General features: G+C 40.6%; 1 protein-coding gene across 1 annotated transcript in view; it reads left to right on the top strand.

Moving 5' to 3' along the window:
* The window catches only part of DSCAM (DS cell adhesion molecule), a 655,321-nt gene that overhangs the window by 583,346 nt on the left and 57,992 nt on the right, over nt 1-13,983 (top strand). The window contains exons 21-22 of the mRNA XM_032865305.1: nt 10,295-10,448; nt 12,844-12,961. Coding sequence (XP_032721196.1) covers nt 10,295-10,448; nt 12,844-12,961 — 272 coding nt within the window. The remainder of the gene's footprint in view (nt 1-10,294; nt 10,449-12,843; nt 12,962-13,983) is intronic.

Here is a 13,983-nt window from a genome sequence, read left to right on the forward strand (position 1 = left end):
TTCGGGAAGCCAACATGTCTGAAGTTTTATAAAAGAAACTTGCTATAAATATTTTTAAAAATCAAATAAACGAAGTTTTATTTATTTTCTTAGGCATTTTGTAAATATTAATCATATCCTCAACTATGACTGGAGTTTTAGAAAGGGAATTGAAATTATTTTTATTTCTACGTTTTTGCAGGAACCTGTCAGGATCTTACTATGCCTCATTCAGTTAATCCTCTGTTTGCCAAGTTATGGTCATTTCTTGTTCTTTTGCGAAGGAACTTACCTTACAGCCTACACACTGGACTTGAACTCAGTAAATGCCTGTGAATACAAACAGTAACATTTATTAGTTTTTCCCATTATGGGCATCATGCTAAGAGCTCTCACATACCTTTTCTTTGCAAGATCCAAAGGAGAGATCTTTAGTCCAGTGAGTTCTCATGGTTGTCCCCAGGTGTCCTATTGCTCTGGCCATCCCTTATCAGCTTAGTTATAGCTATCCATTCAAGATTAATTCACACTGCAGGCATAATCAAATCTTCTAGAGTGGCTAATATCTCTGTCTTAACTTTGAAGATGAGACGACAGAGTTATAGATCTGCCAGCAGAAAATTAAATATTTAGAGATTTAAATATTTAAATATTCAGAAAAGCATCTGTCTCTCTTCCCCAACAATTTCTCTTTTTGCCACTTTTGATTCATTAATCCTAGGAACCTTCTTTTGGGCTGTGCTTCTCTTTAGGTTACAATTTTCTGTCTTGCTTCCCTTGAAGGAGAAGCCCCTCCATTCCTTTCTAGTCCCTGCACACTCTCAATGTTTCAGAGTCTCTGAACCATCAGTGTAATGGAAATAGCAGGAGAAATCTGGAAATAAAATTAATCCCTTCTAACTGACCAGAGTTTGGGAGGGAATGGCATATAACAGGATGCACATAGAAATGAACAAGTCCAACCATGAGAAACTGTGAACTCTGAGAAACAAATTGAGTGTTTTGGAGGGGAGGAGGTGAGAGGTTGGGGCAGCCAGGTGGTGGGTATTAAGGAGGGCATGTGTTGCATGGAGCACTGGGTGTGGTGCATAAACAATGAATTCTGGAATGCTGAAAAGAAATTTTAAAAAAATAAATAAAAATTTAAAAAAAGAAATTAACAAGTCAGCCCCAACATAATTAGATCATTATGTTTGGAAATCCGGTATCTAATAAAGACACAACTGATGGAAGGTAAATATAATCAGTTATTATATTTCATCAAAACTATCAAGGAAAATGTTTCCTAAGTAAGCAATATTCATTCTCCCTCTTAGAACAAGTGTTTTTGACTGAGCATTAAGGGGAGGCTTTAGACAAATAGATTTGCTTCTTTACTGCGCATAAACTTCTGATGCTCTTTATTTCCATTTAGCTCTTTTTCTCTTACCTATTGCCACCTCTTGAGCTTGTTAACAATATTTGAATTTTGCACCATCTATGGATGCGTGATTATGGGAGTCACAGGACAGCCCTCTGTAGGAGGCATCTCACACCTCCGGAGACATCCAGTCCCAAGACATCCAGTCTTGCCCTCCTCTGCAGGACCTACACAGAAGCATCCTTAACCCACCACACTGGAAGTGAGAGCCAGCCCCAGCACAGCCAGCTGTCCTGCTGGGGACAGGGCTAGCCTTTGCTACTCTGCATAGCCTCAGGTGTGACTCACCAATCTCTATGTGCTTCCAGACTCCAAGCTCTTTGAGGGGTTTGCTTGGAGCTCAAAATCCCTGGCACCCCTAGGTGGGAATGCACAGAGACTGCTCTCCACAAGAATATCTTATTCCTGACTTAGCCTCTTCTCGAGCTCAGAGGTGGGAGATGGACAAAATATCAGAAAGTCCTGAGTAAGCCCTCACATTTTTTGTTAGGAGAGAAGGTACCGGCATTTGGGGGACTACGCTCACTTGTTAAGCCAGTTTCTAAAATTTTAAGACAACAGGAAAAGTCACATTTAATATCCAGTTACTTATGTTATAAAGAAAAAAAATCAACTCTTCAATTGTTTAAATGGGTTGGTTGGTAACGTTCTGCTTACACTTCTGAGAGTCGAAAAATGGTGCCTAATTATGGCGGCAATCCGGGGAATAGAGTGGCATCAGAGGGTGATAACACCAGTGCAACTAAATTTCCCAAATAAAGAACAGGAACCCCTGGACAGTTTGACTACTATTTTTTACTCCAATCTATATAGGGAAATTTCATTCCAAAAGGAAGAAGTTTCTATAGATAAACATTTTTACTTTGGCTTTTGGTCGATCTTCTACATAAACAGTGAAACAAATATTGTTGCATTAGAAATTGTGTTTTATTTATCATTGATTTTAGGTGCACCTTGGGTTGCAGGTAAAAAATTAAATAAAATGTTTATTTTGGAGGTAGTTAAGTACCAATTGTCCCTCACAGACAGGATGCTTACTGAGTTTTAACTAAAAGCTATGTTCTCTTCCCAGAAAATCCTTATTTTCCGAATATATTTTAATGCTCTGTTGATGCTTAATGTTCAATTGGAGTGATTGTTATAATTTGCACATCATTAAGCTTTGCAGAATTAATTTGGCAACAACAGAGCCTTGGAGCATTACAGAATACAAATACACACAGTCTTGGGATTGTCTCCTCAGATTGCTAGGAAGCAAGCCAATTTCCCTCTGAAATTCTAGAAGGATTCAATGTTCCTGTGACTTTCTAAGCACAAGAGAGGACTGGCATGAGTGAGAGGTAGGGTGGTGAAGGGGGCAGGTAGGGTGACAAGGATGCATGCCCACGAAAGCATGCACGCATCTCTGCGGAATCTGTGCAAGAGCCCTATGGTCTCCCTTTATTCATTGGACACCACGTGTACAGTCGTCATTCGACCATGGGAAATCCTTTGACTCTATATTTTATTGAGTAAGCATGGGATCTGTGATGAGGAAGAGGCATATTAACATTTGCACTGATTAATTGTAGAGCTAGTACTGCAGCTCATGAAGCCTACTGACCTCGTGAGGTCTACTTAACAGCTTGCAAGGGTCAAAGTAAGCCCTTTGTGTGTTTGGTTGCTTGTAATGGCAGCATGGACTCAGACCAGAGGCACTGAGCTCAAGCCTCTGTCCGCCTGTCTGCCACTCTGACTGCAGTGAGTCATTTACTCTGTACCTTAGTTTTCTTGCCTGGGTCCACTTTGTTAACAAAATACCACATGGGGTGGCATAAACAACAGGTCTTTATTTCTCATAGTTCAAGAGGCCAAGAGGTCCAAGATCAAGGCACCCTCAGATCCAGTGTCTGGTGTGGGCCTTTTACCTGGGTTTTCATTGTATCTTCACATGGCAAAGAGAGAGAGAGAGAGACTGACCTCTGGTCTCTTCGTCTCTTTATAAGGGCATAAATCCCATTCATGAGGGCTGCACACTCATGACCTAGTTCCTAGTATCATCATATTGGGGTTAGGATTTCAACATACAGATTTGGGGGTACACAGACGTGCTGTCCATTCTCCCCCTGGCCCCACAAAGACCACGTCCTTCTCAAGTGCAAAATACTCATTCCATCCCAAGAGCCCCATAAGTGTTAACTCATCCCAGAAGCTACTGTAAAGCCCAAAGTCTTACCTACATACCACCTGAATCAGGTATGGGTCAGATTGCAGGTTTCATTCATCCAGAGGCAAAATCCTCTCCAGCTGTGAACATGTGAAACCACAAAAGTTATATGCTTCCAAAATATAAGGGTAGGACACACATAAGGTAGATATTCCCATTCCATAAGGAAGAAACAGGAAAGAAGGAAGGATTGAGTTCCCATGTAAGTTCAAAACTTCACAGTGCAAACCCCACTAGATCTTTTTTTTTTTTTTAATTTCTTTTCAGCGGAACAGTATTCATTGTTTTTGCACCACACCCAGTGCTCCATGCAGTACGTGCCCTCCTTAATACCCACCACCTGGCTCCTCCAACCTCCCTCCCCCCACCCCTTCAAAACCCTCAGGTTGTTTTTCAGAGTCCATAGTCTCTCATGGTTCACCTCCCCTTCCAATTTCCCTCAACTCCCTTCTCTCCATCTCCCCATGTCCTCCATGTTATTTGTTATGCTCCACAAATAAGTGAAACCATATGATAGTTGACTCTCTCTGCTTGACTTATTTCACTCAGCATAATCTCTTCCAGTCCCATCCATGTTGCTACAAAAGTTGGGTATTCATCCTTTCTGATGGAGGCATAATACTCCGTAGTGTATATGGACCACATCTTCCTTATCCATTTGTCTGTTGAAGGGCATCTTGGTTCTTTCTACAGTTTGGCGACCATGGCAATTGCTGCTATAAACATTGGGGTACAGAGAGCTTCCCTATGACCCTGCAATTGCACTACTGGGTTTTTACCCCACTAGATCTTAAGGCAAAGGAATAATCCTCTTCAGTTCAATGCTCTCCCCTCAAGACCTCTGGGGATTATAATGCCTCCCTGCCTACTCAGTGGGGCTGTGCCCACACTTCAGCTCTCTACAGAGGCTTTGTCCATTTTGTAGTTCTGTAAGCCAGAGTAGAACCCCCAGGGCTCTTTTAGGCAGGGGTCTCCCCAACTCAGCTCTGGGAGGTCCTATCCTCAAGGCTTCAGACGGAGACTCTCTGGCCTGTTGAAACCAAGGCAGTGACCCAGATGATCTCTGAGCATCCTTCAGAGGCATTCTCCCCTTTTCTTAAAGAACAGCACAAGTTCAGGGCCAAATGGCTCAATCATCCTGGCCTGTAGAACGGAAGAACTGGACAACTCTCTTTAACTCTATCCCATCTCAGTGCAAACCGGCAGTGTTCCTGGGCCTTAGCTCATTCAGTCCAGGGCTCAGACCCGCGCCAATCTCCTTCTCACATGGCTGCTGGTCCACACCCTTAATGTTCTCATCTGCAACACACTTTCTCCTCTTTTTGTGAGAGATAGGCTAAGAATTTCCCAAATCTTTAACTTCTGTTTCCTCTTTACTTAACAATTTCTTCTTCAATTCATTTCTCGCTTTTTGCATTTTACCATAAGCAGTCAGGAGGAACCACAGTTGTTAATGTCTATACTTCACTTAGAAATCTTAGCTAAATGTCCAATTTCATCCCTTGTGTATTATACCTTCTAAAAAACACTAAAACATGAACACAGTTCAGCATTGGCAGCAGTATTTGAAATATCTGAGAAATATTTGAAAAAGATTTATTGTAGGCAGGTTATAGTTGTGTATTACTTTTATATCCATTCTTACAATCGCTGCTATCCATTAGGATTTTTAGATCACTTACCCTTAATATAATTATTGATATATTATTATAAGTTTAAATCTATAATCTTCCCATTTGGTTTTGTATTGTCCTATTTGTTTCCTTTCTGCTTTTTTGCCTTCTTTGAATTAATTGAACACTTTTTTATAATTCCATTTTGTTTATTTGGCTGGCTCAGATTTATTTTCTTCTTTATTTTGTAATTTCCTTGATTCCTTTAGGATTAAAGCATATACATTTAACTTATCACTTTCTACTTTCTAGTGATATTATACACTGCATATATAAGGACCTTATAACAGTGTGCTTCTGTTTTTTTTCCATCTCAATATCTGCACAATTATTATCATACATTTTACTTTTATGTTACAAACCCCACACTACATAATGATCTTTTGATTATCAATGATCTTTTTTTTTTATTTTCAGCATAACAGTATTCATTGTTTTTGCACCACACCAAGTGCTCCATGCAATCCGTGCCCTCTCTAATACCCACCACCTGGTTCCCCCAACCTCCCATCACCTGCCCCTTCAAAACCCTCAGATTGTTTTTCAGAGTCCATAGTCTCTCATGGTTCACCTCCCCTTCCAATTTCCCCCAACTCCCTTCTCTTCTCTAACTCCCCTTGTCCTCCATGCTATTTGTTATGCTCTACAAATAAGTGAAACCATATGATAATTAATGAGCTTTAGATAGTAAGAAAAAATCATACGTTTTCCTATACAGTTACCGCTTCTGGTACTTTACATCCCTTTGGGTACATTGATATCTCAATCTGGTATCATTTCCCTTCTGACTGAAGAACTTTCTTTAACATTTCTTATAGTGTATGTCTACTGATGATAAATTCTTTAAGCTTTTTAGAATTTTTAAGAAGTCTTTATTTCTCTTTAGTTTTAAAATATTTGTTTGTTGGGTGTAGAATTCTAGGTTGACTTTTTTTTTTTCCTTTCAATGCTTTAAAAATGCTGTTCCCACTGTCTTCTTCCTTGGTGTCTTAGTTGGCTCAGACGGCTATAACAAAAGTACCATAGATTGGGTGGCTCATAAATAACAGAGATTTATTTCTCACAGTTCCAAGGGCTGGATATCTGAGATCATGTTGCCATCATGGTGGGGTTATGGTGAAGGACTTCTTCTGCACTGCAGATTTCTCATTGTGTTTTCACATGGTGGAAGGGGGAAAGGGAACTCTCTGGGGTCTCTTTTATAAGGGTGCTAATTCCATGACCTAATTACCTCCCAAGGACCTCACCTCCTAATACCATCACCTTGGGGTTGAGGTTTCAGTGTACAAATTTTGGGGAAACATTTATTAGCATTTGGATTTCTTTTTCAGCGTAACAGAATTCATCACTATGTACCACACCCAGTGCTCCATGCAATATATGCCCCCATAATACCCACCACCTGGCTCCCCCAACCTCCCACCCCCTGCCCCTTCAAGACCCTCAGATTGTTTTTCAGAGTCCATAGTCTCTCATGGTTCATCTCCCCTTCCAATTTCCCTCAACTCCCTTCTCCTCTCCATCTCCCTATGTCCTCCATGTTATTTGTTATGCTCCACAAATAAGTGAAACCATATGATAGTTGACTCTCTCTGCTTGACTTATTTCACTCAGCATAATCTCTTCCAGTCCCATCCATGTTGCTACAAAAGTTGGATATTCATCCTGATGGAGGCATAATACTCCATAGTGTATATGGACCACATCTTCCTTATCCATTCGTCCATTGGAGGGCATCTTGGTTCTTTCCACAGTTTGGCGAATGTGGCCATTGCTGCTATAAGCATTGGGGTACAGATGACCCTTCTTTTCACTACATCTGTATCTTTGGGGTAAATACTCAGTAGTGCAATTGCAGGGTCATAGGGAAGCTCTATTTTTAATTTCTTAAGTAATCTCCACACTGTTTTCCAAAGTGGCTGCACCAACTTACATTCCCACCAACAGTATAAGAGGGTTCCCCTTTCTTCACATCCTCTCCAACACACGTTGTTTCCTGTCTTGCTAATTTTGGCCAGCAACTTCTTTTAAGATATGTCTCCAAAGGCAAAGGAAACAAAAGCAAAAATGAACTTTCGGGACTTCATCAAGATCAAAAGCTTCTGCACAGCAATGGAAACAGTCAACAAAATAAAGAGGCAACCCGCGGAACGGGAGAAGATATTTGCAAATGACAGTACAGACAAAAGGCTGATATCCAGGATCTATAAAGAACTTCTCAAACTCAGCACACACAAAACAGATAATCATGTCAAAAAAATGGGCAGAGGACATGAACAGACACTTCTCCAGTGAAGACATACAAACGGCTATCAGACACATGAAAAAATGTTCATCACTAGCCATCAGGGAGATTCAAATTAAAACCACATTGAGATATCACCTTACACCAGTTAGAATGGCCAAAATTAGCAAGACAGGAAACATTTGGATTGTTTTTGACAGGAAGTCTGCTGATATTTTTATTTTTGTTCCTTCACATAAACATATCCTTTCTCTGACTACTTTTAAGATTTTCTATCACTGGTTTTGAGCAATTTGATTACGTCTTGGTATAGTTTTCTTCATATTTTTGTGTCTGGAGTTCATTGATATTCTTGGCTTTCTGTGTTTATAGTTTTTATCAAATTTGGAAAAATTTCAGCCTCTGTTCCATCAAGCATTTTTCTGTTGTGCCTCCCTTCCCTCTTTTAGAGATTCCAATTATGTGTGTTATGTGTGTTATGCTGCTCAATGATGTCCCATAGCTCACGATATTTTGTGAAGTGTTTACCCTCTTTTTTCTGTTTTTTTTAATATATTGATATATCTACAAGTTCACTTTTTTCTGAAAATCTAATCTACCATTAATCTAATCCAGTGTATCTTTCAGTTAACATATAGTAAATCCATTTCAAGTTTGACTTGGGTATTTTTAATCATTCATTTATCTATTTAAATTCTTAATTATCTATAGTTAAAATACAGCTATAATACAATTGTAGTAACTGTTATAATGCCCATTTCTGCTAAATTTAATATCTGTGTCAATAATAGGTCAGTGAGGATTAAATTATATTTTCTTTATGAAAGAAATGTTTCTCTATGTTTTTTTTTGCATTCCTGAATTTTTTTTCTAACAGCTTTTTTGAAATATTCACATACCATAAAAGTCATCCTTTAAAAGTGTGTAATTTAGTGGCTTTTAGTATATTCACAGAATTACCCACCATTATCTAATTTTAGTACATTCACCATCATCCCAGAAAGAAATTTTATACCCCATAGCAATCATTCCACATTCTGTCCAAAACCTACCCTGCCCCTGGCAATCACTAGTCTACTCCCTGTCTCCCTAGATTTGCCTATTCTGGAAATTTCATTAAAAGGGAATGAAAAGTATGTTATATATGTGATTGGCTTCTTCCACTTAGTATAATATTTTTTTAAAGAGACATGATTTTTTTATATTATTTTTATTAACATATAATGTATCTTTTTGCCCCAGGGGTACAGGTCTGGGAATCATCAGGCTTACACATTTCACAGCACTCGCCATAGCACATACCCTCCCCAATGTCCATAACCCAACCACCCTATCCCAACCCCCCCACCCCCCAGCAACCCTCAGTTTGTTTTGTGAGGTTAATAGCCTCTAATGGTTTGTCTCCCTCCCAATCCCGTCTCATTTCAGTTTTTCCTTCCCTACCCCCCACAACCCCCCACCATACCACTCACATTCCTTATAGCAGAGAGATCATATGATAATTGTCTTTCTCTGATTGACTTATTTCACTCAGCGTAAAACCCTTTTGTTCCACCCGCATCATTGCAAATGGCAAGATTTCATTTCTTTTGATGGCTGCATAGTATTCCATTATATATATATACCACATCTTCTTTGTCCAATAGTATAATATTTTTAAGATTTATCTAAGTTAACATGTATTAGTACTTCACTTCTTTCTATCGTTGAATAATAGTCTTTGGTATGGATACAACACACATTTTGTTTATCCCTCATCAATTGATAGGTATTTGGGTCATTCATATTGGAAAATTTTTATTGGATGTCAAACATTATGAATTTTTCCTTATTGAGTACTGGATATTTTTACTGCTGTAAATATTCTGACTTTTGGTCTGAGATGCAGTTAAGTTACTTTATGACAATTTCATCTATATGCATTTTGCTTTTAATATTTGTTAGGCAGTACCAGTGTGGTGTTCAGTCTAGATCTAACTATTCCCCACCACCAAGGTAAGACCCTGATGCATTGTATCCAATGCCCAGTGAAACTTGAGGTCTCCCAATGTGCCTGGTGGAACAGGCACTATTCCCAGCCCTGTGTAAATGCTGGGCACTGTGACCTCCAATCTGTTCAGGTAGTTCTTTCTCTAGTCTCTGGTAGTTTCCTCTCATACCTGCACAGATCTGCTCTGCTGAATACCCATGTGGGACCCTCTTCCAATCCCCGAAGTTCTCTCTCCATGTAGCTCTGTCCTCTGAGTTCCAGCTTCTTCCTAGTCTCTCAGGTGTAAATTCTCAACTCAGGGAAGCCTCTTGGCTCCTCCTGGGCTCCCTCTCTGTGCCAAGGCCTGGAGACTCTCACAAAATGTAAAACCCACAATTGTAGGCTCACTTCCTTTGTTTCCCATATTTCAGAGAGCTCTGTTCTTCATTACCTGATGTGCAATGGCTTTGAGACTGGTTTCATATACTCTTGAGTGCTCTTAGGTTGTTTTGGGTAGGAGGGTAAATCTGTTTTCATTACTCTATCTCAGCATAAAACAGATATGCCATAACCCATAATTTCAGGGCTTAAATCTCTCCTTGGTAGCTGTGAAAGCTGCTGCATGGAGAAACGTAAGCTCTCTACACGTCTATCAATATCTTATATCCCAGCCTTTTAGAAAAGGATTAGCCGCAGCTTTTGTTTCTTATGATAGATAACATATTAATAACTGTGCCTTTAGGAAATCCACTTGTGCCATTTGCCTCCTTGAATGTGGGAACATTTATGTCTCCTCTCACAGGTGATCAGCGAGTTTGAAGCCTCTCCTGACTCATTTTCCTACAGAATTCCCAACCTGAGTCGGAACCGTCAGTACAGTGTCTGGGTGGTAGCCGTGACTTCAGCTGGGAGAGGCAACAGCAGTGAAATCATCATGGTGGAGCCATTAGCTAAAGGTGCGCCACTGTAGGAAAGACCTCATTTCCCACTCTCATTGGACTGTTTTTCAATCTCTCCTCTACCAGAAATAAAGCTTATGATGCCCTAAAAATCACCAGAAAATCAGAACACATGCTATCACGTTTCAGCTTAAGAAATAAGGTTGCTGCTAGCTGGCATTGGGCTCTTGTGCAAATCAGAAGAGAATTGTCCTAGAAGTGAACACAGTGCTAAGGGTGGGTGGTTTACAACTCGTAGCGTCTTAAGGAAAGTAAGGGAAATGAGCCTTTCCTCACCCCTTGGGTAGGTGAAAATCACTACAGAGCAACTTTCCAGGGAAGTCCTTCTTACATCAAAAGCAAACATCAAACTTCTAAAGCAGAAAATATGGAATTTGGAAATTTATAAATATAATAAAATATTTACTTCTTCTTCTATTGATAGAATACTATACACAAAGGCCTTAATTAACAGCAGGAAGTCAGAGTCACTAAAGAATAAAAGTTCCTAAAAATCAGTAAAGAATCTGCACATTGAGGTGTTATACTGGTCCTAAAAAGCACATATAGGCACAGAATATTCTTATTCTATTTCTGATAATTGCTACCACTCAGCGTTTAGGGTACCACTAAATTAGCAGTTTTCATGAATAAGTGTACTAACCTCACAATTCTAGGCCAGCAGGAGATGCCCCCTGATTTTGGAATACACCACACTGGCAATTTATTACTAACAAGCCTGCTAGGTGTCTAAAAGAGAATGTAAGAGAACATTCCAAGATTCCAGTTTTACTTTTAAGAACTCTTGATGACATTCTTATTAATGTAATAGCTAAGAAAAAGACAGAATAAAATAGTGAGGGGGAAAAAGAGAATGCTGCCCCATTTTGAATACTATTGCAGATAGAAAGTAAATACATCTGTCTTCACTCACACACAACCCACCATGCGCGTAGCTTCTGGGATTCAGTGTGTAGGAAGGGGGACGTCTAAAAGCTTGGAAGCCCCTAACCCTAGCTGGGTTTCCTAATCATCTCAGTTTTGTAGCAAAAACGTTCCTCATCCTATAAAAGGATGGTCTGAAGGGTCTGAAATGGAAGATGCCAAACCACCAATGGCAGAAATCTGATGCTCCCTGGCCAGGGTATTTTTGTTATGATGAGAAATCAGAAGGTCAGTAACTGAAAACGTGGTCTTTGCCATCCATGAACCATCTCTGAAGACCCTGCTCTGAGAAGGAAGAGCCTGCGGTGACGCTTGCTGTGTAAAACGGACCCAGCTTCTGAGACCAATGGCATTTCGTCTCTGTCTCAGCTCTGCCCCAACGTACTCAGAACAACAAAAATAGGAGTTGTGTGGTAGACCTTAATGACCAAGGCTTGTGTTCTAGGTCAGGATGCCTCTGTAAAGACTTGGATCCATCTATGGCCACTGGCCAGTCCAAACCCTCGGGGGTCTGATGATTCAGGGTCCCAACACTGGTCCCATCCTTATGGCTCCAGAATCAGATTGGGGCCACCTTTCATAAGTGGTTTCAGTGACTGTTCCTCTGGCCTGGCTGAGCTTCCAGAGGGAGCTTCCCAGAAGACAGTATCCCAATGCATGGTAAAGATGGGGCACATTGTTTTGCCTTTGGAAGGCTGGGGTCTTGGTGTCAACTTCTATGTCTCCCTCAGGAAGATAGTGCTAAGAACCTCTCAGTGCAGGGCTCCTCAGTCTTCAAGAAAGCCCCTGTTGTTATAGGTCCACCTGGGCTTTTTTCTCTCTACTCCTGCTACTTTGGGACTGTGCTGGTGCCAGATGCCTCTGGCCAATGCTCCCATAGGAGCCTCTGAATCACCGTCCCAAGCAAACAGTTGTTGTTCAAGAAAAGCTGCTTGGAAAGCATTTATTTTCCTTAACGTCCGTGCTGAAGATCAGGCTGACACAATAAAGTCAGGAGCATACCACAAAATGATAAAGAGAAGTTGCTCCGTGTTACTCATCCTTCTTTTAGCACTTTATGCCTTGAATGGTCTATTCTTTCCGATATTAAAAGTGCATTTTAACAGGCGGTTCTTGGTGTTGAGATAAGTTGTTTAATAAAGGGCTCGACAAACAACTGGGCTCATAGAAGTCACAGCTTGGGGCTGCTGGCTGTATGAAGACGCAGATATTTAATTTGGGCTCTTCATGTTTAGCCAAGGGAGGGGGGAAACTCTGCCATAGGGATTCCCAGCTATTTGTATGTTCTTACTAGAAAAATCCCTTTTACACATTCTGACACCAAAGAGGAGTGTTGGCAGGTGTGTCATTAATTGGCTGTGCTGCATTCACCCTTTTGGGGGGTGTCCCTATGTGGGGGAGGGTCATTTTGGCTTTGTGTCGATGCGGCTGTGGCATGACGGGGCCTCTGCTGTGTTTGGTGCTCCAGCTCCCGCACGAATCCTGACCTTCAGCGGCACAGTGACCACCCCATGGATGAAGGACATCGCCTTGCCTTGTAAAGCTGTTGGGGACCCTTCTCCTGCAGTAAAATGGATGAAAGACAGGTAACCAGTAACCTAATGTATGCCTTTCGTGAAACTCTAAGAGATTACATCAGACATACTAGGTTGGGTCTGGTGTCTAATGTTGTATTCATTTCCACTCATGAAAATTCCAGGAAACACCAACTCTTCTGAGATGGGAGAGACGGTAGGGTGGGGGTATGGGATCTTGGAGTTAGTGCTAAAAGGGTTCTGGTGTGTTGTGTCTGTCTTCCATACATTCAGAATCTTTAATTCACAACAGAACACTTGCAGGGAAAATAGTTTAACCAACCTATAATCTCTTCACTTTTTCATGTAAATTTCCTGTATAACTGAGATGGACATGCCAGACATCATAGGAGACCTGCACCTGTCTTTCTCCTTCCAACATGATGGTCCAACTAACCCTACCTCAAATGCTCTGAGAAATGACTTTAAGAGACGGAATGCATTAGGACTTAGCTAATATAAAATCTGGTTTTCCATACTCAGTAGTAATTATTAATATAATAGCAGTCGAGAAAGGAGGCAGAAAGTGGGTGAGATGTATTCTATCCTGTAACTTTTCTAAGTGCTTTCTCTATGTTCAGAGGATGAAATTAGGATATAAATAAAGAGCTGACAATTCACTAATGAGCATGGAGATTTGATATAAAATGTATTCAGAAGAGTGCCTATTTTAATCAAAAGCACTTAAAAGACATAAACTATTGAAATAATGGCCTTAGTCCAGAGACCACTTTTCTCATCCTTTAAAATCAGTTAATCCAAGGAAATAAATAAGCTCCCAGGGTAAAGAGACATTCTGCCTGACATGGGGATGGCTGGACAGCAGCCACCATGGCAGCGGTTATAATGGCAAGGGAATTCTTTGTATTGTAGGACCAACGCCATCACCCTCCTGAGAGACCACAGTTCACTTTTTGGGGGGTCAAAATCATTAACAACTCTAAATTTAAGCAAGTCCACAAGAGACCCCCACATTTAGTTGTCCCTATGTGAGTGGGTCAAAATGGCATTTCTGCCCCAGAAGGAATTCCCAA

This window comes from Lontra canadensis, unplaced genomic scaffold (genome assembly GCF_010015895.1).
Source record: "Lontra canadensis isolate GAN:19392208 unplaced genomic scaffold, GSC_riverotter_1.0 scaffold29, whole genome shotgun sequence".
In the NCBI taxonomy this organism is placed as follows: domain Eukaryota; kingdom Metazoa; phylum Chordata; class Mammalia; order Carnivora; family Mustelidae; genus Lontra; species Lontra canadensis.